General features: G+C 49.7%; 1 protein-coding gene across 3 annotated transcripts; it reads left to right on the plus strand.

Moving 5' to 3' along the window:
* The first annotated feature begins 11,351 nt into the window (after nt 1–11,351).
* Nucleotides 11,352–20,574, plus strand: LOC129019790 (galactoside alpha-(1,2)-fucosyltransferase 2). 3 transcript variants are annotated; one of them, XR_010124839.1, is made up of 2 exons: nt 11,352–11,516; nt 11,815–11,986. XR_010124839.1 is itself a non-coding variant. In XM_054463089.2 (2 exons), the coding sequence occupies exon 2, from the start codon at nt 18,457–18,459 to the stop codon at nt 19,486–19,488; it is 1,032 nt and encodes a 343-aa protein (XP_054319064.1). In that variant the 5' UTR covers nt 11,352–11,526; nt 18,455–18,456; the 3' UTR covers nt 19,489–20,574. The 3 variants fall into 3 exon arrangements, 2 of the variants coding, with proteins under 2 accessions (XP_054319064.1, XP_054319062.1); XM_054463089.2 differs by lacking the exon at nt 11,815–11,986 and adding an exon at nt 18,455–20,574 and having other exon boundaries at nt 11,352–11,526; XM_054463087.2 differs by lacking the exon at nt 11,815–11,986 and adding an exon at nt 18,455–20,574.
* The last annotated feature ends 3,763 nt before the right edge of the window (nt 20,575–24,337 follow it).

Here is a 24,337-nt window from a genome sequence, read left to right on the forward strand (position 1 = left end):
GCCAACAAGTTGCACTAATTCATCAATAAATATTTACTGAGCTTCTTACTGCGTTTGCAAATTCCAAAGCAGAAGGTGGACGGACATCTAAAAGCCTGCCCTGTCCCTCACTAGAAGGGGACAAAAGGAAGCCGAGCAGGACAGGACCCACTTAAGTCCCCTAAAGAAGGGGATTGCATACCCCAGCACCTCAGACAGTATCCAGTGCACAGCACATGTTCCTTATGGTTTGACTTGTGACAAGTCCCCGGCCAAGTTTCCTTGTTTTATTTTTTTGAGATGGAGACTCTCTCTGTCACCCAGGCTAGAGAGCAGTGGTGTGATCTCAGCCCACTGCAACCTCCGCCTCCTGGGTTCAAGTGATTCTCTTGCCTCAGCTTCCTGAGTAGCTTGGACTACAGGCGCCTGCCACCACTCCCTGCTAATTTTTGTATTTTTAGTAGAGATGGGGTCTCACCATGTTGGCCAGGCTGGTCTCGAACTCCTGACCTTAGGTTATCCTCCTGCCTCAGCCTCCCAAAGTGCTGGGATTACAGGCGTGAGTCACTGCACCCAGCCTCCCTTGGCCAAGTTCATATATTAAAGTCCTAGCCCCAAGTAGGACGTCAGTCCGTCACCCAGGCTGGAGTGCAGTGGCACAATCTCGGTTCACTGCAACCTCCACCTCCCGGGTTCAAGTGATTCTCCTGCCTCAGCCTCCTGAGTAGCTGAGATAACAGGAGCACACCACCATGCCTGGCTAATTTTTTGTATGTTTAGTAGAGACGGGGTTTCACCATGTTGTCCAGGCTGGTCTGGAACTCCTGACCTCAAGTGATCCGCCCTCCTCGGCCTCCCAAAGTGCGGGGATTACAGGCGTGAGCCACCGTGCCCGGCCCTGGTCAGTCTTGAGGTCTGTGTTGATGTTAAACACTGGTCAGCTGAGCCTGAATTACAATGGCAGGAGGGTATAATGAGGCATGCCCAGCCACCCAGTCCCATCCTGGGCTGAACTAGTGTTTCAGGTTTACTTTAGAATGCCCTTGGTCTAGAGGGAGGGTCCATTCAGTTACTTGGGAGACTGAGAATTTTATTTGTGGTTTACAGTAAGATAATTGCAGGTGTAACTGGTTAAGTCCAGCTTATACTGGAGTAGGGTGTGTGGTGCCCCTAATCTAGACACCCAAGAAAGGAAAGCCACATGATGACAAAGGTAGAGATTAACTCTGGGCCTCCAGAACTAAGGGAGAATAGGCTGGGTGTGATGACTCACACCTGTAATCCCAAAACTTTGGGAGGCCGAGGCAGGTGGGTCACCTGAGGTCAGAAGTTTGAGGCCAGCCTGCCCAACATGACGAAACCCCATCTCTACTAAAAACACAAAAATTAGCCGGGTGTGATGGTGTATGCCTGTAATCACAGCTGCTTGGGAGGCTGAGGCGGGAGAATTGCTTGAACAGGGGGCGGAGGCTGCAGTGAGCTGAGATCACTCCAACCTGGGAGACAGAGCGAGACCCCGTTTCAAAAAAAAAAAAGAAAGAAAGAAAGGAGAATGATTTTCTTTTGCTTTGAGGGGACCCAGTTGTGTGTTACCCTCTTAGAGCAACCCGGGAAACACATACAGCGTCTAATGCATATTAATTGAATGGATTGTACAAACAGAGTGAAAAGAAAACCCCATGGCTTAACAGGAAAGCAGCTTAGAGACTAAAGGTTTCAGTGTCTTTGGCACAGGGCCAGTGGTCCTGGAGATGATTTCATGGACATTGTCCCAGGAAGTAAAATTCTGGAAATACTTTCATTCATTCAACAATATGGTCATGGGTCACTTAACAATATGGATGTGTTCTGAGAAATGTATTATTAGGCAATTTCATGTTGTATGAACATCACAGAGTATATTTACACAAACCTAGATGGGGTGTGTGTGTGTGTATATATATTAAATTCATATTTTTTATATGGAAAACCAAATCTCCCAGCACCATTACTGAATATCAATCATCTCCCGTACTTCATCTGCAATGCCAATACAAAGTGCCAGAGATGAGGTTTCTATATATGCTCTATTATAATATTTTATTTGTTTATTTTTGAGACAGAGTCTCACTCTGTCACCCAGGTTGGCGTGCAGTGGTGCAAACACAACTCACTGCAACCTCTGCCTCCCGGGCTCAAGTGATCCTCCCGCCTCAGCCTCCCGAGTAGCTGGGACCACAGGCACTCACCACCACACCTGGCTAATTTTTGTATTTTTTTGTAGAGACGGGGTCTCACTATGTTGCCCAGGCTGGTCTTGAACTCCTGGGTTTAAGGGATCTTCTTGCCTCAGCCTCCCAAAGTGCTAGGTTATAGGCGTGAGCCACCGCACCCAGCCTATTTATTTATTTTTGAGACAGAGTCTTGCTCTGTCACCTAAGCTGGAGTGCAGTGGCTCGATCTCAGCTCACTGCAACCTCTGCATCCTGGGCTCAAGAAATTCTTGTGCCTCAGCCATCTGAGTAGCTGGGATTTACAGGCGTGCTCCACCATGCCTGGCTAATTTTTGTATTTTTAGTAGAGATGGGGTTCGCCATGTTTCCCAGGCTAGTCTCAAATTCCTGGCCTGAAGTGATCCGCCCTCCTTGGCCTCCCAAAGTGCTGGGATGACAGGCGTAAGCCACCGGGCCCAGCCAAATTTTAAAGAAAACAGGATATCAATTTATATCTCAAGGCAAAGGAAAGAATGTAAGTTCTTTTGTTGTTTTTGAGATTGGTTCTCCCTCTGTTGCCTAGTCTGATCTCAAACACCTGACCTCAAGAGATCCTCCCACCTTCAGCCCCCAAAGTGTTGCGATTATAGGCGTGCTGGCCTACTTTCTGTTCTGGTTCTCTTTCTTTTCTTTTCTTTTCTTTTTTCCTTTTTTTTTTTGAGACGGAGTTTCGCTCTTTTTGCCCAGGCTGGAGTGCAATGGCACGATCTCGGCTCACCACCACCTCCGCCTCCTGGGTTCAAGTGATTCTCCTGCCTCAGCCTCCTGAGTAGCTGGGATTACAGTAGCCCACCACCACGCCCAGCTAATTTTGCATTTTTAGTGGAGACGGGGTGGTGGGGGGGCAGGGGGTGTTTCTCCATGTTCATCAGGCTGGTCTGAAACTCCCGATCTCAGGTGATCTGCCCGCCTGGCCTCCCAAAGTGCTGCAATTACGGGTGTGAGCCACCACGGGCAGCCCTACTTTCTGTTTTTTATCTGGATTACTGAGTCCATTTACAGATAAAGCCGAGAAAGCACGTGGAGTTTCCAGGAATGGCCTAAGCCTCACCTATATAAAAAGCAGGCACAGCTGGAAGGCAGAGCTCCTGGATCCCAGAAATCAAGCATCCCATTCCTAGGCTGAATCCCTGATCCCCTAGACCAGTGGCAAAGCCCAAGAGGAAAATGCCCCAGGGACAGGCTGTCAAAAGCTCCCACACTCAGCCTGGGCTGCAAGGCACACTTTACTGTCAGTTCTGCTTGGCTCAGTCAGAAATCTGGGTCTTTTCTTATCTAAATGCGTGAAGAAATGAGGAGGATAAAATTTGCCCGCTGTGGTAATAACCATTCATTCCAGCCTTGTCAGTTATCTTCAAAATTGTAGCTATTGACAGTAACTACTTAGTTATCTCATGAACAAAGGTCAAGTGCTTTCTTACCTTAGAAAGTAACCATTGTGGTCTACGGCCATACCACCCTGAACGCGCCCGATCTCGTCTGATCTCGGAAGCTAAGCAGGGTCGGGCCTGGTTAGTACTTGGATGGGAGAAAGTAACCATTGTGGGCCCGGCGTGGTGGCTCACATCTGTAATCCCAGCACTTTGGGAGACCGAGGCGGGTGGATCACCTGAGGTCGGGAGTTCAGGACCAGCCTGACCAACATGGAGAAACCCCATCTCTACTAAAAATACAAAATTAGCCGGGCACGGTGGCACATGCCTGTAATCCTAGCTACTCAGGAGGCTAAGGCAGGAGAATCGCTTGAACCTGGGAGGCAGAGGTTGTGGTGAGCCGAGATCGTGCCATTGCACTCCAGCCTGGGCAACAAGAGCAAGACTCTCTCTCAAAAAAAAGAGAAGAAAGTAACCCTTGGCCCTTCAAAAGCCAAAGAGATCAGGGAGTTTAGTGCAAAAGAGAGCAGAGGATTAGACCCCACCCTCGACTCTTGGGGCTCCATGAGGAAGACAGAAGACCCCAAAAAGGAAGTCTGTGGTGCTTTGGCTGGGCTCCTCAAGGAGTCTCAGAATCACTAAAACTCTCTTTTTTATTTTATTTTATATATATATTTTTTATTATACTTTAAGTTCTAGGGTACATGTGCACAACGTGCAGGTTTGTTACATATGTATATATGTGCCATGTTGGTGTGCTGCACCCATTAACTCGTCTCTTTTAAATCTCTTCATGTGCTATTGAAGGAGACAAAAGGAAGAAAGAGTGGAGGTAGATGAGGAAACAAGTCTTTTTTTTCTTTTTTTGAGACAAGCTCTTGCTCTGTCGCTCAGGCTGGAGTGCAGTGGCACCACTGTGACTCACTGCAGCCTCTATCTCCTGGGCTCAAGTGATCTTCCCACCTCGGCCTCCAAAGTAGCTGGGACCACAGGCATACACCACCATGCCTGGCTATTTTCCACATTTTTAGAAGGCTTGGCGTGGTGGCTCATGCCTGTAATCCCAGCACTTTGGGAGGCCGGGACAGGTGGATCACCTGAGGTCAGGAGTTCGAGACCAGCCTGACCAACTTGGTGAAACCCCCGTCTCTACTAAAAATACAAAAATTAGCCGGGCGTGGTGGCGCACGCCTGTAATCCCAGCTACTCGGGAGGCTGAGGCAGGAGAATCGCTAGAACCTGGGTGGCAGAGGTTGCGGTGAGCCGAGATTGTGCCATTGTACTCTAGCCTGGGCAACAAGAGTGAAACTCTGTCTTGGAATAAATAAATAAATAAAAATAAATAAAATAATAATAAATAAAATTTTGGCAGAGATAGCTCTTGCTATGTTGTCCAGGGTGCTCTTGAACTCCTGGCTTCAAACGATCCTTCAGCCTCAGCCTCCCACAGTGCTGGGATTACAGACATGAGTCACCACACCCGGCCCACCAATTTATTTTATAAGCAAACTAGTTCACATACGTTTTTTCCCATTAATCCAATATTGGAAAGGGAAAAAAACAAAGACTTTTACCACCTTTACTGGACCGGGTCCCACAGGCAGAGATCCAAGGAGCTGGTAAGAAATCTCACCTTTTTCTGCCAGCTATTTATCATTTGTCCCAGAAAACCATCTGTAGGCTCCGAAACAGAGTGATTTGATTTGCATCCTGCTCACAGTGCCAGAACTGTAGGGAAGTTAAAATGTTTCCCCTGGAGGTTAAAAAATTTGAGTCTACATAAATCAAACTAATAATAGCCAGGTAGCAGGAAAAAGGAATACACGTTTTATTATGTGCACACAAGACTCACAGAAAATACGCCAACTCAGAGAAAGGGCCAGATAGCTGAAGCTGTTTTTTGAGACAGAGTTTCGCTCTTGTTCCCCAGGCTGGAGTGCAATGGTGCGATCTCGGCTCACCGCAACCTCTGCCTCCCGGGTTCAAGCGATTCTCCCTCCTCAGCCTCCTGAATAGCTGAGATTACAGACATGCGCCACCATGCCCGGCTAATTTTGTATTTTTAGTAGAGACGGGATTTCTCCATGTTGGTCAGGCCGGTTTCGAACTGCCGACCTCAAGTGATCTGCCCGCCTCAGCCTCCCAAAGTGCTGGGATTACAGGCGTGAACCACCACGCCTGGCTGAGCCACCGTGCCCGACGAAGTTTTTATGTCACTCTGAGGTTAAAGAAGAATCAGGGCTTGGAGACTGGTGAGACAGGTTATGGAAGAGAGAAGAAAAGCCTGGCTACAGAGGGCAGTCTTTTAATGCAGATGAAACCCTCATGGGTAGGGGCTCTCAGAAAGAATAAATTTAATTTTCTTTTTTTTTTGAGATGGAGTTTCCCTCTTGTTGCCCAAGCTGAAATACAGTGGCATGATTTCAGCTCACTGCAGCCACCCCTCCTGAGTTCAAGCGATTCTCCTGCCTCACCCTACCAAGCAGCTGGGATTACAGGCGCATGCCACCAAGCCCGGTTAATTTTTTGTATTTTTAGTGGAAGACAGTTTCACCACGTTAGCCAGGCTGGTCTTGAACTCCTGACCTCAGGTGATCTGCCTGCCTCGGCCTCCCAAAGTGCTGGGATTACAGGCATGAGCCACCACGCCAGGCCTTTAAAAACATTTTTTTTGAGACAGAGTCTTGCCCTGTCACCCAGGCTGGAGTGCAGTGGTGCGATCTCAGCTCACTGCAACCTCTGTCTCCTGGGCTCAAGTGATTCTCATTCCTCAGCCTTCTGAATAGATGGGATTACAGATGTGCACCACCATGCCCGGCTAATTTTTGCATTTTTTGTAGACACAGGGTTTCACTATGTTGCCCAGGCTGCTCTCAAACTTCAGTCCTGAAATGATTCACCTGCCTTGGCCTCCCAAAGTGCTGGGATTATAGGCGTGAGCCACCTCACCCCGCCCGTCCAGAAAGAGTAAATTTCTTTCTTTCTTTCTTTTTTTTTTGAGATAAGTCTTGCTCTGTAGCCCAGGCTGGAGTGCAGTGGCGTGATCTCTGCTCACTGCAAGCTCTGCCTCCCGGGTTCACACCATTCTTCTGCCTCAGCCTCCTGAGTAGCTGGGACTACAGGCGCCCACCACCATGCCTGGCTACTTTTTGTAGCTTTAGTAGAGACGGGGTTTTACCATGTTAGCCAGGATGGTCTCGATCTCCTGACTTCGTGATCTGCCTGCCTCAGCCCCCCAAAGTGCTGGGATTACAGGCATGAGCCACCGTGCCCGGCCTACAATTTTTTTTTTTTCGAGACGGAGTCTCGCTCTGTCGCCCAGGCTGGAGTGCAGTGGCGTGATCTCAGCTCACTGCAAGCTCTGCCTCCTGGGTTCACGCCATTCTCCTGCCTCAGCCTCCGGAGTAGCTGGGACTACAGGTGCCCGCCACCATGCCCAGCTAATTTTTAAAATTTTTAAAAAATTTTTAGTAGAGATGGGGTTTCACCATGTTAGCCAGGATGGTCTCGATCTCTTGACCTCATGATCCGCCCGCCTCAGCCTCCCAAAGTGCTGGGATGACAGGCGTGAGCCACCGCACCCGGCTTTTTTTTTTTTTTTTTTTTTTTTTTTTTGAGACGGAGTCTCACCCTGTCACCCAGGCTGGAGAGCAATGGCACGATATTGGCTCAATGCAACCTCTGACTCCCAGGTTCAAGCAATTCTCCTGCTTCAGCCTCCCGAGTAGCTGGGATCACAGGCACAGCCACCATGCCCGGCTAATTTTTTGTATCTAGTAGAGATGGGGTTTCACCAGGGTTGGCCAGGCTGTTCTCAAACTCCTGACCTCATGATCAGCCCGCCACCCTCTCAAAGTGAGCCACTGCACCTAATCTAATCTTATAACTGTCAATCTAATCTTATGTATGCAAAATGCTGTGATTCTGCTCACGATCTCCATTTGTTGTTGTTGTTGTTGTTGGTTTTTCGTTTGTTTTGTTTGTTTGTTTTAGACAGAGTCTTGCTCTTTTGCCCAGGCTGGAGTGCAGTGGTGCGATCTCAGAACACTGAAACCTCCACCCTGCCCCGCCTCTGCCTCCCAGGTTCAAGCAATTCTTCTGCCTCAGCCTCCCAGGTAGCTGAGATTACAGGTGCTCACCACCACACAGCCAGCTAATTTTTGTATTTTTTTTTTTTTTTTTTTTAGTAGAGACAGGGCTTCACTATGTTGACCAGGCTGGTCTCAAACTCATGACCTCAAATGATCCACCTGCCTTGGCCTCCCAAAGTGCTGGGATTACAGGCATTAGCCACCGTGTTTGACCTCTCCATTTTTACCTGTATAAATGAGTTCCACTTTTCCCCGTACTGGAAGCACTGATCACAATTCTTCGGTGTCCTTGTGTCCCTGGACAGCCACCCTCACACACTTGTGTTTAAAAAAACTTTTTAAATTTTTTTCTTGAGATGGAGTCTCATTCTGTCACCCAGGCTGGAGTGCAGTGGCGTGATCTCGGCTCACTGCAACCTCCACCTCCCAGGTTCAAGCAATTCTCGTGCCTCAGCTTCCCGAGTAGCTGGGACTACAGGTGTGCACCACCACACCCAGGTAATTTTTGTATTTTTAGTAGAGACTCGTTACAGCATGTTAACCAGGCTGGTCTCAAACTCCTGGTCTCAAGCAGTCCGCTTGCCTCAGCTTCCCAAAGTGCTGGGATTACAGGCATGAACAACTGTGCCCAGATTTATTTTTTAATTTTTCAGACGCAGGATCTTTCTCTGTCACTCAGACTGGAGTGCTGTGTCAGGATCATAGCTGACTCTGGACCTCCTGGGCTTCTCTTGCCTCAGCCTCTCAAGTAGCTGGGACTACAGACATGTGCCACCATGTCTGGCTAATTTTCTTTATTTTTTTAGAGACAAGGTCTTGCTATGTTGCCCAGGCTGGTCTTTAACTTCTGGCTTCAAACTATGCTCCTGCCTCAGCCTCCCGAGTAGCTGGGATTACAGGTGCACGCCCCCATGCCTGGCCACCACGGCCAATTTCAAGCTACCAATATGAGATCATTGAACATGCAATTGGAAAGAAATGCACAGTATTACATTGTTCTATAGCAAGCCTATTACACAGACATAATAAATGTAAATAGGCCAGGCAAGATGGTTCACACCTGTAATCCCAGCACTTTGGGAGGCTGAGGCAGGAGGATCGCTTTGAGCTCAGGAGTTCGAGGCCAGCCTGGGTAACATAGTGAGACCCCATCTCTACAAAAAAACACAAAATTAACTGAGTGTGGTGACAGACACCTGTAGTCCCAGCTACTCAGGAGGCCAAGGCAGGAGAATCATTTGAGCCCAGGAGGCGGAGGTTGCAGTGAGCACATACATTGGCACACAAATTGGCAGATACTACCATACAGTGTGTTTTTTTCTCCAGAGAACTGGCTGGTAAGTGTTTGCCATAGTAAGAAGACTTACTATAGAACAATGTATTACTGTGCATTTCTTTCCAATTCCATGTTCAATGATCTCTTATTGGTAGCTTGAAATTGGCCGTGGTGGCCAAGCATGGGGGCGTGCACCAGTAAGGAAAAGCTGAAATGGAAAACAGAGGGTTTAGGGCAGCAGTCCTGAATTCCGGGGTGCTGTCCCCCTGGGGGAGTTATGGGAATCTGTGGGGGTTGTTTTTAGTTGTCACAGTGGAGGTCCTAGGATGCTACCACAGCATTTATGCAGCTGGGGTCAGCGACAATAAAAGTTACGCAATTAAGGTTTGTCCTGCATTCTCAGGACTTTGTTTTATTTTTGAGACAGAGTCTTGCTCTGTCACCCAGGCTGGAGTGCAGTGGTACCATCTCGGCTCACTGCAACTTCTGCCTCCCAGGTTCAAGGAATTCTCCTCCCCTAGCCTCCTGAGTAGCTGGGATTACAGGTGTGTACCACCATGCCCAGCTAATTTTGTATTTTTAGTAGAGATGGAGTTTCACTTAAAAAAATGTTGGCTAGGCTGGTCTCAAACTCCTGACCTCAGGTGATCCTCCTGCCTCGACCTCCCAAAGTGCTGGGATTGCAGGCATGAGCCACTACGCCCAGCTCATTCCCATGACTTTGGAACATCTGTGGGACAGTCATGGAGTTGGAAAGTCTGTTGCTAAGCCTCTGAGCCCCAAATCTGTTTTATGTATTTTTTTTTTTTTTTTTTTGAGACGGAGTCTTGCTCTGTCACCCAGGCTGGAGTGCAGTGGCGTGATCTCGGCTCACTGCAGGCTCCGCCCCCGGGGTTCATGCCATTCTCCTGCCTCAGCTTCCCGAGTAGCTGGGACTGCAGGCGCCTGCCACCACACCTGGCTAATTTTTTTTTTTTTTTTTTTTTTTTTTTTGTATTTTTAGTAGAGACGGGGTTTCACCGTGTTAGCCAGGATGGTCTTGATCTCCTGACCTCGTGATCCGCCCGCCTCGGCCTCCCAGAGTGCTGGGATTACAGGAGTGAGCCACCACACCCTACCGGTTTTGGGTATTTTATGACAGCTCACCTCCCCACTCCCCCACCCCACCCTGTTTCTTTTTTCCTTGTCGCTGAATCACAGGGAAACTGGTTGTTTGTCCTGTAGACGGACTCACATTCTGGACTCGGCTGATTGCTGCCGGGCTCACATTCTTGACTGGGCTGATTGCTGCCTCATGGTGTCGTTTCACTGGCAACTTTATCCTCCTGTTTTCTGCAAACTGGTGGTTAGAGTGGGAAGCTTGATCTGATTTTTTTGTTTGTTTTAAGGGAGCTCTGTAGCTGGTAGTTAGCCCCCTGCTGCTTAGCTGAAGCTGGGGAGTGGCTGCTGGTTTCCCTTTCCTCCTGTTAGGGCTGCTGGGAGCTCTGGTGGTGCCTGCCTCTTCTCTCAGTAAAATTCCTCATCCATCTTTTTTTTTTTTTTTTTTTTGAGACAGAGTTTTGCTGTTGTTTCCCAGGCTGGAGTGCAATGGCGTAATCTCAGCTTACTGCAACCTCTGCCTCTCAAGTTCAAGTGATTCTCCTGCCTCAGCCTCCCAAGTAGCTGGGATTACAGGTGCACGCCACCACGCCACACTAATTTTTGCATTTTTAGTAGAGACAGGGTTTCACCATGTTGGCCAGACTGGTCTCAAACTCCTGACCTCAAGTGATCCACCTGCCTCGGCCTCCCAAAATGCTGGAATTACAGGTGTGAGTCACCACACCGGGACCATTTCTATTTAAAAATTTTTTTTAAATAGGCAGGGCGAGGTGGCTCACGTCTGTAATCCCAGCACTTTGGGAAGCTGAGACAGGAGAATCCCTTGAACTTGTGAGGCGGCGGTTGCAGTGAGCTGAGATCATGCCATTGCACTCCAGCCTGGGCAACAAGAGCAAAACTCTCTCAAAAAGTAATACTACTAATAATTAATAATTAAATAAATAAATATAAGACTCTGAGGGGACTCAGAGTCAGCGAGAGCCTGGCCTAGCAGGACTCTGTCCCCCGCCTCCATGCTGCCTTTCTGGAGGCCTTCCTGGCTGCCTGGAGGAGGGGAGCAGAGTGGGGGCCCCTTTCTGTTGGGGCATCACAACAGTTCCCCAAGGAAGACCCCCAGGGGACCCGGATGGGGGATGCGACCTTGACCTGCCTCTCTCCCCCACCCTTATGGCCAGGCTTGGGGTGCCTGGTGCAGGTGGAGGAGCTAAGGGTAGATAACAAGATGGACTTTGTGGCAGGCACTGGGGAGGGAGGAGGGGCTACGGGCTCACCTCCCTCCCGCAGCCCAGCCACACCTGCTCTGGAAAGCCCTGTAGCTCCTGGGCGGGGTTTGCCAGTCACCGATGCTGGAAGGGTTTCTTTGGCCCTGAGTGAAGAGAGACCCACAGGGAACGCTGAGGTGCCTGCCCAACCACTCTGTCCCGGTTTCCTTCAGCAGGACCAGGTGAGAGAAGGTGAGGGGGCTCCTCTCCCACCCTACAACACGCACACCTGTGCACACACGCCCAGGCGGAGAGCAGGGATTTGGGACGTGGACCCGCGTGCCCTCGTGGGTCTCTGGTGCCCTCGGGGATGCACCCCCAACTCAGGACCTCCAGGAGAGGAGGGTCCCTCCCTCGGCAGCCAGGACCCCCTCCCCAGCCAGCCGCCCTCCTTAGCTCCCTCCCCACTTCCTTCCAGGTGGATCTGTTTCTAGAGCTCCAACCACCACCTCCCTCCCCTTCTCCACCCCGGGCCACCAGGTCCTTCCTTGTCTCCTTCCCCTCAGCAGTTTGCAGGAACCACCCTGGCAGTAATGGTGCAGATGGCTTATGCACAGCTGGTGGTGACCCGACTTTCCCGTCTCCACCCTGAGGCTCCTCAGAGGCTTCATGGAACCCAAACTGCTGGTCTCACCTCCGAACCCTGCCCTTGCCCAGGGAGGGCGGCTCCGTCCCTCCTGCACTCCCTAAACCCGCTCTGAATCACCGCTTCTGTTCTGGGTCGGAGAATAAAGGTGGGGTTTGCAAGTGATGGCCCTACGTTATTGCCTGAAGCTCCGTTCTCCTCCCCAGAGTGGAAGTGATAATGCCGGGAATCCGGGAATCCCGGGGAGGTGCAGGAAGACAGCGGGCTCGAGGCAGTGGGGTGCGACTGAGCCGGACGTGCTGAGCTGGCCGGGGCACGGGGCGGTTGGGGTAGAGAAAGGCTTTCAGAGCTGGGGGACAGGACGGGGCCCCGGGTGAGCGGAGAGCTGGGTTATTTCACGGGAACAGCTGGTGACAAAGCCGGAGGGGTGTGCGGGGCCAGGCGAGAGACTGGGATTCTGTCTTAAGAGGCATAGGGAGCCCTGAAGGGGCTGTGAGCTGCGAAGGGGCAGGGCCGGCGCTGGGTGTAGGGGACAGAGGGGAGAGGAGGAAGCCGGGCTGCAATAGAAAGACGTGGATGGGGCTGGGCGTGGTGGCTGACGCTTGTAATCCCAGCACTTTGGGAGGCCGAGACAGGCGGATCACGTGAGGTCAGGAGTTCGAGACCAGTCTGGCCAACATGGAGAAACCCTGTCTGTACTAAAAGTACAAAATTAGCCAGGCATGATGGTGCATGCCTGTAATCCCAGCTACTCGGGAGGCTGAGGCAGGAGAATTGTTTGAACCTGGGAGGTGGAGGTTGTGGTGAGCCAAGATTATGCCATTGCACTCCAGCCTGGGGAACAAGAGCAAAACTCTGTCTCAAAAAAAAAAAAAAAAAAAAAAAAAAAAAAATCTCAGTAAGATAGACCAGGTGTGGTGGCTCATGCCTGTAATGCCAGCACTTTGGGAGGCTGACGAAGGAGAACAGAGGACCTCCTGAGGCCAGGAGTTTGAGATCAGTGTGGGCCACATAGCAAGACCCCCCTCCCCATCATCCCTACAAAAAAAGCAACTCAAAAAAAATAATGCCTTCAGGCAGAATGGGAGTGGTGCTTGGTTCAAGCCTGACATAAGTGTGAGTTTGGGGCACCAATTCTGCTCTGAACACCAGGGACAGCCCATGTAATACAGCATTTCCCTTTGTGCCCACACAGCCCTAAGGGAGGTGTGGTTTGTTTTTGTTGTTGTATCTTTTTGAGATGGACTTTTGCTCTTGTTGCCCAGGCTGGAAGGCAATGGTACAATCTCAGCTCACTGCAACCTCCGCCTCCCAGGTTCAAGCGATTCTCCTTCCTCAGCCTCCCAAGTAGCTGAGATTACAGCCATGAGCCACCATGCCTGGCTAATTTTTTTGTATTTAGTAGAAATGGGGTTTCACCATATTAGTCAGGCTGGTCTCGAACTCCTGACCTCAGGCGATCCACCCGCCTCAGCCTCCCAAAGTGCTGGGATTACAGGCATGAGCCACTGCACTGGCTTTTTTTTTTTTTTTTTTTTTTTTTTTTTTTTTTTTTTTTTGAGACATCGCGCAGACTGGAGTGCAATGGTGCGATCTCAGCTCACTGCAACCTCCGGGGAGGTGTTGTTTTTATCCCTCCCCACAACCCCCTGTTGATGGACAGACAAGGACAATGAAACACAGAGAGGTAAAAGCCCTGGGTTAAAGTCACACAGCACATAAGAGGTTCCTTATCATGCCGTGCAGGGCATCTCACCAAACCTCAAAAATTCACAATCTCATAGCGCAGCTCGCTCTGTGAGGCCCCCCCCACCTCTTCCTTCTCTCCCTGCAGGTTCAAGTCAAGGTCACTGCCCAGCTTCCTGCTCTGGGCCGCTCAGCAGCCACCTTCCTCCTTCCTGGGTAAGGAGGTAGGGAGCTACCAAGGAGGCAGGGACATCCGTCTAGAACATTCTGTTTTTCTTTTTTCTTTTTTTTTTTTTTTTGAGATAGAGCCTGACTCTGTCGCCCAGGCTGGAGTGCAGCTGTAGTGTAATGGTACAATCGCAGCTCACCACAACCTCCATCTCCCAGGTTCAAGCGGTTCTCCTGCCTTAGCCTCCCAAGTAGCTGGGATTACAGGCATGTGCCACCACGCCTGGCTAATTTTTGTATTTTTAGTAGAGACGGGGTTTCTCCCTGTTGGTCAGGCTGCTTTCGAACTCCTGACCTCAGGTGATCTGCCCCACCTTGGCCTCCCAAAGTGCCGGAATTACAGGCGTGAGCCACTGCGCCTGGCCTAATTTTCTCTAAAATAGAGACAAGTTCTCACTATGTGGTCCAGACTGATCTCGAACTCCTGAACTCAAGCAATCCTCCCAGCTCGGCCTCCCAAAGTGCTAGCATTACATGTGTGAGCCATCGTGCCTGGTCCCTGTCTGTTTCATTCTCTCTGTCTCTCTAGTCCTGCCTCTCTCTGTGTCTTCTTGTCTTTTTCTCTATTTGTCTCTTCCTCTGTCCCTTTTATCATCTCTGTCCCTTCCCTCCCTTTCTCCCTCCCTCCCTTCCTTCCTTCCTTCCTTCCTTCCTTAGGTGAGAAAAAGTAGCATCTTTTCCTCACCTATCACAAAGTTTGCAACTGGGGCACCTACAGTAAAAGGTTAACAGACACAAGCATAACAAATGAATTTAAGGCAAGTGTTACATGACATGGGAGCCTTCAAAAATGAAGGCCTAAAGAAACAGGGAAACCTGGGTGGGTTTTTTGTTTTGTTTTGTTTTTAGATGGAATTTTACTCTGTCGCCCAGGCTGGAGTGCAGTGGCGCGATCTTGGCTTACTGACTGCAATCTCTGCCTCCATGATCAAGTGATTCTCCTGCCTCAACCTCCCCAGTAGCTGGGATTACAGGTGCACGCCACCACGCCCAGCTAATTTTTGTATTTTTAGTAGAGACGGGGTTTCGCTATGTTGGCCAGACTGGTCTCGAACTGCTAACTTCAGGTGATCCACCCACTTTGGCTTCTGAAAGTTCTGGGATTACAGGCGTGAGCCACTGTGCCCGGCTACCCTCCCGTTCTATGATCTATGGTTTAAATGCTACATTTGACCACTATCAATACTCCCAGTATCAAAAGTGGGAAACCTAGGTTCTTCACCCAGAGGCTATAACGAACAGCATTCTTTGCCTTGTGGGTGACAATAGCAAACACTTACCACCTGTGTATATGTGCCAGACACTGTTTTAGTCCTCAGAGAGGTGATGTCACTTGCCCAAAATCACACAGCTCGTGACTGTGAGAGTCTGAAATTGGCCAGAGCTTGTGCACCTAGCCACTGGTGGTGATGTGTCTTTGAGTCATCAAGTCCAGCATTCTGTTTTGGACTTAGTGAAAGGATATACTTTTGTAGTGATGAGAAAGGAACTTTATCTAGAATTTGTGTGGCTAGGCACGGTGGCTCACGCCTGTAATCCCAGCACTTTGGGAGGCTGAGGCGGGTGCATCACTTGAGGTCAGGAGTTCGAGACCAGCCTGGTCAACATGGTAAAACCCCATCCGACTAAAAATACAAAAATTATCCAGGTGTGGTGGTGCACGCCTGTAATCCCAGCTACTCAGGAGGCTGAGGCAAGAGAATCGCTTGAACCCAGGAGGCAGAGTTTGCAGTAAGCCAAGATGGTGCCACTGCACTCCAGCCTGGGTTACAGAGCAAGACTCCATCTCAAAAAAAAAAAAAAGAAGAAAAGAAAAAGAAGTGAACTGGTTCAAAGACCATAATCATACATATCACACAAGACTGGAAGCGGACCAGGCTCAGTTAATTTAGCAGCTCCACAAAGTCATCAGTCACCTGAGCTCCATCCATCTTCATATGCTGTGCTACCATTTCTTTTTTTTCTTTTTATTTTTTTGAGACGGAGTCTCGCTCTGTCTCCCAGGCTGGAGTGCAGTGGCGTGATCTCGGCTTCTGCAAGTTGTGCCTCCCGGGTTCACGCCATTCTCCTGCCTCAACCTCCCGAGTAGCTGGGACAACAGGTGCCCACCACCACACCCAGCTAATTTTTTAAAATATATTTTTAGTAGAGACGGGGTTTCACCGTGTTAGCCAGGATGGTCTCGATCTCCTGACCTCGTGATCTGCCCGCCTCGGCCTCCCAAAGTGCTGGGATTACAGGCGTGAGCCACCACGCCCAGCCAGCTACCATTTCTTAACTGTATCATCTCACGGTCCCAAAAGGGCTGCTACACATCCAGCCATCACATACAGATAATGCCTTTCAAAAATAGCAGAAAGAGGCTGGTTCTTGTCTTGGTCCCTTTTGAAGAATGAATGAAACCTTCCTAAGCCTTCCAGCAATTTCCCCTCAACTCCGATGGGTAGGAATTGTCACATACTCATGTGACCCGATAGGAGGCAAAAGAAATGAGACTTCTGGAATTAGTTTAGCCTCAGATTGTGCAGCTGAGAAGTTGATCAGCCATCTCTGAAGGACATGCAGCTTGCAGAAAATTAAGGTGGTGTTAACAAGGAGAAAAGGGGAAATGGCTTTAGAGTAGACAACAGGGATGCCCTGAGGGGTTGTGTAGGTTGTTCACTGCAGGAAGTCCCCTGGTCAAGAAAGTAAGTGGGGTTTAAACAGCCCCACAGTCTACTCATCAAACCAGGTGTCCTTGGCATTGTGTCCACCCAGAGAGCTCACTATTTTTTTTTCTTTTCTTTTCTTTTTTTTTTTTTTTTTTTTTGAGAGGGAGTCTTGCTGTGTCCCCCAGGCTGGAGTGCAGTGGCATGATCTTGGCTCACTGCAGCCTCCGCCTCCCGGGTTCCCCGGTTCAAGCAATTCTCCTGCCTCAGCCTCCCTAGTTCAAGCAATTCTCCTGCCTCAGCCTCCCGAGTAGCTGGGATTACGGGCGTCCGCCACCACACCTGGCTAATTTTTGTATTTTTAATAGAGACGGGGCCTTATCATGTTGGCCAGGTTGGTCTCCAGCTCCTGACCTCAGGTGATCTGCCCACCTCGTCCTCCCAAAGTGCTGGGATTACAGGCATGAGCCACTGCGCCTGGCCACAACTCATCTTTTAGAGCCAGCCTACATTTGTCATAGGCCGTGGCCGATGAATGGAAAGTCCACGGTGGAGCTGGGTGTTCCTCTCAAGTTCAACAGGCTGTGGCCAGGAGGGCAGGCAGGCCAGGTGGACAATTTCCCTTCAAAGTGGATACAGGCAGGACATGCAAAGATTAATATCTCTGGCACTGGACTCTGGCAAGTAGGAAAATAAAAACAAAAGATGAACATCTCGGGCCAGGCGCGGTGGCTCACGCCTGTAATCCCAGCACTTTGCGAGGCTGAGGCAGGCAGATCACAAGGTCAGGAGTTCGAGACTAGCCTGACCAACATGGTGAAACCCTGTCTCTACTAAAAATACAAAAGTTAGCCAGGCGTGGTGGTGGGTGCCTGTAATCCCAGCTACTCAGGAGGCTGAGACAGGAGAATAGCTTGAACCCGGGAGGCAGAGGTTGCAGTGAGCAGAGATCGTGCCATTGCACTCCAGCCTGGGTGACAGAGACTCCATTTCAAAAAAAAAAAAAGAACATCTCTACAAACTGGATCGCCAGTAAATAATAACTACATATACTTGTACTCACCATATGTAGACACCCACATATGTACACTCAGACGATAAACACCCACATTTAAACATACAATGTGGGCCAGGTGCAGTAGCTCACGCCTATAATCCCAGCACTTTGGGAGGCCAAGGTGGGAAGATCACTTGGCCTAGGAGTTTGAGACCAGCCCGACCAACATACTGAGATCTTATCTCTACAAAAGAAAATTTGTTTTTAGTTAGCTGGGCGTGGTGATGGGCACCTGTAGTCCCAACTACTCGGGAGGCTAAGGCAGGAGGATTGCTTGAGCCTAGGAGGTCGAGGCTACAGTGAGCCACGTTCTCACCACTGCACTCCAGCCCAGGTGACAGAGCAAGATCTTGTCTCAAAAAATAAATAAAAAATTAATAAATAAAACAAAAAATGCATACAATGTATAGATACACAAAGTATATATATATATACTGCTATGTATACACATTCACATATACACACATGCTGTGTTCACAACCACCTAGATGACATATGTATGTGTATACATACTTACACATATACCCTTACATGTACACGATGTATCTCTACCCATACACTACCATGTACACATGTCCATTTGTACACAGCTGTATATGTACACGCACAATTTTGCACACACCTGTATATGTATACAATGTATGGATCCCCCATATCCACATTACACACAATGTGTACGCATCCACCTGTGTACACACACCCACCTATGAACACAATGTAGACACATCTGTATAAACACACTCGAGATACATGCCTATGCATATAGGCAAGTATGTGCCAAGTATTTACACACCCGAAGTAAAAGCACACTCACATGCACCCACACTATGCCTGCGCACCAGCGCATGGCCACGTTCACCAGCGCCCCGGGCCTCCATCTCCCAGCTAACATGTCCCGTTTTCCTCCCCTGACAGCCATGCTGGTCGTTCAGATGCCTTTCTCCTTTCCCGTGGCCCACTTCATCCTGTTTGTCTTTACGGTGTCCACTATATTTCACATTCAGCAGCGGCTAGCGAAGATTCAAGCCATGTGGGAGTTACCGGAGCAGATACCAGTGCTAGCCTCAACATCAAAGGCACTGGGACCCAGCCAGCTCAGGGGGATATGGACAATCAATGCGATAGGCCGCCTGGGGAACCAGATGGGTGAGTACGCCACGCTGTACGCCCTGGCCAAGATGAACGGGCGGCCCGCCTTCATCCCGGCCCAGATGCACAGCACCCTGGCCCCCATCTTCAGAATCACCCTGCCGGTGCTGCACAGCACCACGGCCAGCAGGATCCCCTGGCAGAACTACCACCTGAACGACTGGATGGAGGAGAAGTACCGCCACATCCCAGGGGAGTACGTCCGCCTCACGGGCTACCCCTGCTCCTGGACCTTCTACCACCACCTCCGCCACGAGATCCTCCAGGAGTTCACCCTGCACGACCACGTGCGGGAGGAGGCCCAGAAGTTCCTGCGGGGCCTGCAGGTAAATGGGAGCCAGCCGGGCACCTTTGTAGGGGTCCATGTTCGCCGAGGGGACTATGTCCATGTCATGCCAAAAGTGTGGAAGGGGGTGGTGGCCGACCGGCGATACCTACAGCAGGCCCTGGACTGGTTCCGAGCTCGCTACAGCTCCCCCATCTTCGTGGTCACCAGTAATGGCATGGCCTGGTGTCAGGAGAACATTGACACCTCCCACAGTGATGTGGTGTTTGCTGGCGATGGCATTGAGGGCTCACCTGCCAAAGATTTTGCTCTACTCACACAGTGTAACCACACCATCATGACCATCGGGACATTCGGGATCTGGGCCGCATACCTTGCGGGTGGGGACACCATCTACCTGGCCAATTACACCCTCCCCGACTCCCCTTTCCTCAAAATCTTTAAGCCAGAGGCAGCCTTCCTGCCGGAGTGGACGGGGATTGCCGCAGACCTGTCCCCCTTACTCAAGCACTAATGCTGGCCCGTCCTTTGAGAACTTTTCTCCTTCTCTGGCTCCCTCAAGATGAGTGCCCGGGCATGAGAGGCATGTGGTTCTATGAGCAGGACCCATATCTCTTCTGTGAAGATGCGTTGGGCTGCAAGTAACAGAAATCTCAATGAACAGTGGCCTGGCGTGGTGGCTCATGCCTGTAATCTCAGCACTTTGGGAGGCCGAGGCGGGTGAATCACTTGAGGTCAGGAGTTCAAGACTAGCCTGGCCAACATGGTGAAACCCTGTCTCGACTAAAAATACAAAAATTAGCCAGGCGTGGTGGTGCACACTTGTAATCCCAGCTACTCGGGAGGCTGAGGCAAGAGAATTGCTTGAACCCAAGAGGCGGAGGTTGCAGTAAGCCGAGATGGTGCCACTGCACTCCAGTCTGGGTGACAGAGCAAGACTACGTCTCAAAAAAAAAAAAAAAAAAGAAAAGAAAAGAAAAAGAAATGAACGGGTTCAAAGACCATAATCATACATATCACACAAGATAAGAAGTGGCCCAGCTTCAGGGTCAGTTAATTTAGCAGCTCCACAAAGTCATCAGTCACCTGAGCTCCATCCATCTTCATATGCTGTGCTACCATTTCTTAGCTGTATCATCCCACGGTCCCAAAAGGGCTGCTACACATCCAGCCATCACATACAAATAATTCCTTTCAAAAACAGCAGAAAGAGGCTGGTTCTTGTCTTGGTCCCTTTTGAAGAATGAATGAAACCTTCCTAAGCCTTCCAGCAATTTCCCCCCAACTCCGATGGGTAGGAATTGTCACATACCCATGTGACCCGATAGGAGGCAAAAGAAATGAGACTTCTGGGATTAGTTTAGCCTCAGATTGTGCAGCTGGGAAGTTGATCAGCTGCCTCTGAAGGACATGCAGCTGGCAGAAAATTAGAGAAAAGGGGAAATGGCTTTAGGGTAGACAACAGGGATGCCCTGAGGGGTTGTGTAGGTTGTTCACTGCATGAAGTCCCCTGGTCAAGAAGGCAAGTGGGGTTTAAACAGACCCACAGTCTACTCATCAAACAAGGTGTCCTTGGCATTGTGTCCACCCAGAGAGCTCACAGTTTTCTTTTCTTTTTTTTTTTTTTTTTTTTTGAGACAGAGTCTTGCTGTGTCCCCCAGGCTGGAGTGCAGTGGCATGATCTTGGCTCACTGCAACCTCCGCCTCCCAGGTTCAAGCAATTCTCCTGCCTCAGCCTCCCAAGTAGCTGGGATTACAGGTGCGTGCCACCACGCCCAGCTAATTTTTGTATGTTTAGTGGAAATGGAGTTTCACCATGTTGGTCAGGCTGGTCTCAAACTCCTGACCTCATGATCTGCCTTCCTTGGCCTCCCAAAGTGCTGGGATTACAGGTGTGAGCCACTGCGCCTGGCCCTAGAGCTCACTGTTTTCTAGTTAGTCCATCTGGAAGTGGAGCCTTTTTCCAGCTTGCACAAATGTGCCATATTGGCTTGTAGCTGGCGTGCATCCAAGTTCATAGGTCCTGCCTCTTCAATCCTGGCTTTCTAGGGCCTGGGATGATCATTGCTGAGAACTCAGAGACCAGCCTGGCTCAGTGAACTTCAGGGCGTTCCATTCATTCTTTCAGTAAATGTTTGCAGCACATCTGTTACATGTCAGGCAGTGAAACACCCCACAGCAGCCTTCCCTCTTAGAGGATACATTTGTAACCATTACACAGTCATCAAAGGAATAATCTATTTTAATCACCAGTGTGAACACAGTCATAGAGTGGGGTATTCCCAGCTACCAGGGAGGCTGAGGTAGGAGGATTGCTTGATGCCGGGAGTTAGGGACTATAGTGCACCGTGATTGGACTTGCGAATAGCCACTGCACTGCGGCCTGGACAACGTAGTGATACCCTGACTCTTATAAACAAATAAATGAATAAACACAATTATGACTTTGGGGATGGGAGAAAAGGTTCTCTGAGAGCTTATTACATGAGTATCACATGAACTCCAAAATACATGTTAGGCCAGGCATGTGGCTGTAATCCCAGCACTTTGGGAGGGTAAGGTGGGCGGATCACCTGAGGTCAGGAGTTCGAGACTAGCCTGGGCAACATAGTGAAACCCTGTCTCTACTAAACATACAAAACATTAGCCAGGGGTGGTGGCGCACAACTGTAGTCCCAGCTACTTGGAAGGCTTAAGCAGGAGAATCGTTTGAACCAGGGAGGCAGAGGTTGCAGTGAGCCAAGATCACACCATTGCACTGTAGCCTGGACAACAGAGTGAGACTCCATCTCGAAAAAAAAAAAATCTTAGGAGTAGATGGAATCCTGTTACAAGTCTGGATCAAAAAGGCAGCTTTGGCTGGGTGCAGTGGCTCACACCTGTAATCCCAGCACTTTGGGAGGCTGAGGCAGATGGATCACTTGAGGTTAGGAGTTCGAGACCAGCCTGGCCAACATAGTGAAACCCTGTCTCTACTAAAAATACAAAATTAGCTAGGCGTGGTGGTGCATGCCTGTAATCCCAGCTACTAGGGAGGCTGAGGCAGAAGAATCACTTGAACCTGGGAGATGGAGGTTGCAGTGAGCTGAGATCACGCCATTGCACTGCAGCCTGGGCAACAAGAGCAAAACTTGGTCAAAAAAAAAAAAAAAAGAAAAGAACAAGGCAACTTTTACAATGATTTTGAGATCTCAATATTACAGTATTTTCTCCAGACTACCCACAAATACGTACTGTGAACCTATCATGTATCAGAAAGCAGTCTAGGAGATACGATCCCTGCTCTCAAGACGGCATTTACAAGTCACTTCAAAATATAATTGGTACAGGCCAGGTACAGTGGCTCACGCCTGTAATCCCAACACTTTGAGAGGCCAAGATGGGAGGGTCACTTGAGATCAAGAGTTCAAGACCAGCTTGGGCAACATAGGGAGATCCTGTCTTTACAAAAAATAAAAAACTAACTGGGTATCGTGGAATACAACTGTAGGACCAGCTACTCGGAAGGCTGAAGTGGGAGGATCAATTGAGCCCAGGAGTTTGGGGCTTCAGTTAGCCACAATCACACCTGTGCATAGCCTCTGCACTCCAAAGTCGCAACATAGCAAGACACCATCACTAACAAAATTTTTAAAAATCGAAAAGATACAGGCCAGGCGTGGTGGCTCACGCCTGTAATCCCAGCACTTTGGGAGGCCGAGGCAGGGGGATCACAAGGTCAAGAGATCAAGACCATCCTGGCCAACATGGTGAAACTCCGTCTCTACTAAAAATACAAAAATTAGCCGGGTGTGGTGGGCACCTGTAGTCCCAGCTACTCGGGAGGCTGAGGCAGGAGAACTGCTTGAATCTGGGAGGTGGAGGTTGCAGTGAGCCGAGATTGTGCCACTGCACTCCAGCCTGCCAATATTGCGAGACTCCGTCTAAAAAAAAAAAGATAATTGAAAAGATACAATTAGATCCTGAGGCAAGCAGGTGCTATGGCTCACACCTGTAATCCCAGCACTTTGGGAGGCCGAGGTGGATGGATCACTTCAGGTCAGGAGTTCGAGACCAGCCTGGCCAACATGGTGAAACTCTGTCTGTACTAAAAATACAAAAATTAGCCAGGCGTGGTGGCATGCACCTGTAATCCCAGCTACTTGGGAGGCTGAGTCAGTAGAATCACTTAAACCCAGGAGGTGAAGGTTGCAATGAGCTGAGGTATCGCCACTGTACTCCAGCCTGGGCAAAAGAGCGAAACTCGAGACAGAGAGAGAGAGAGAAAAGAGAGAAAGAAAAAAGAAAGGAAGGAAGGAAGGAAAGAAAGAAAGAAAGAGGAAGGGGAAGGGAGGGGAGGGGAAGGAGGCCAGGTGCGGTGACTCACGCCTGTAATCCTAGCACTGTGGGAGGTCAAGACCAGTGTGGATCACCTAAGGTTGGGAGTTCAAGACCAGCCTGACCAACATGGAGAAACCCTGTCTCTACTAAAAATACAAAATTAGCCAGGTGTAGTGGCGCATGCCTGTAATCCCAGCTACTTGGGAGGCTGAGGCAGGAGAATGGCTTGAACCCGGGAGGCAGAGGTTGCGGTGAGCCAAGATCATGCCACTGCACTCCAGCCTGTGCAACAAGAATGAACTCCGTCTAAAAAAAAAGGAAGGAAGGAAGGAAAAAGAGAGGAAGGAGGAGGAGAAATATTTTTTCCAGTCTACACAATGAATATGACTATATCCTTTTGGGGAGGGAGTATGTTTATAAGATAAATTAGTAATTTTTAGTATTTTGATGTTGGTGGTCTTTTTCAGGCCTCATGATGTAAATATCCACCTTCTGTTGAGATCGGAGGAGAGCAGGAAGGTGCTGCTTGGGGTTCCCCATCTGATCCCCCTTGGTCCAGCCCTGGTTTTCCTGAGGCAGGAGGGAGGGATGAAGTCTTTGGAGAAGAGTTGGGTGTTGGGTGCTTGGCAGTGCAGGATGCAAGCCTTTCAGTTAGGCTTAAGGTTCAGACAGGCACCCCACCAAGCCGGCTTCCTGGCCCTGACTCCTTGGGGCAGCGCAGGGACCAAGTGCACCCTCAGCTCAACAGTGCCCACTCTGGACGCAGGCGAGATGGGGAAGGTGCAATGGAGGCAGGTGAGGGGCCTGGCAGAAGCTGAAAGACGAGTGCCTGAGACACAGAAAGATGAGTGCGGAGACTGAAAGGGATGACGGATGCATCAGAGATAAAGGGCAGGAGGGAGTTGGAGACAGAGATAGGGAGGAGAGAACAGCCAGAGGGCAAATCAGACAGAGAACAGAGAAGAGATATGAAGACACAACCGGGACAGAGTGACCTGAGTCAGGCAGAGATGGGGACACATTGATATAGAGAGTGATACAGT

The sequence above is a fragment of the Pongo pygmaeus genome, chromosome 20 (assembly GCF_028885625.2).
Source record: "Pongo pygmaeus isolate AG05252 chromosome 20, NHGRI_mPonPyg2-v2.0_pri, whole genome shotgun sequence".
NCBI lineage: Eukaryota > Metazoa > Chordata > Mammalia > Primates > Hominidae > Pongo > Pongo pygmaeus.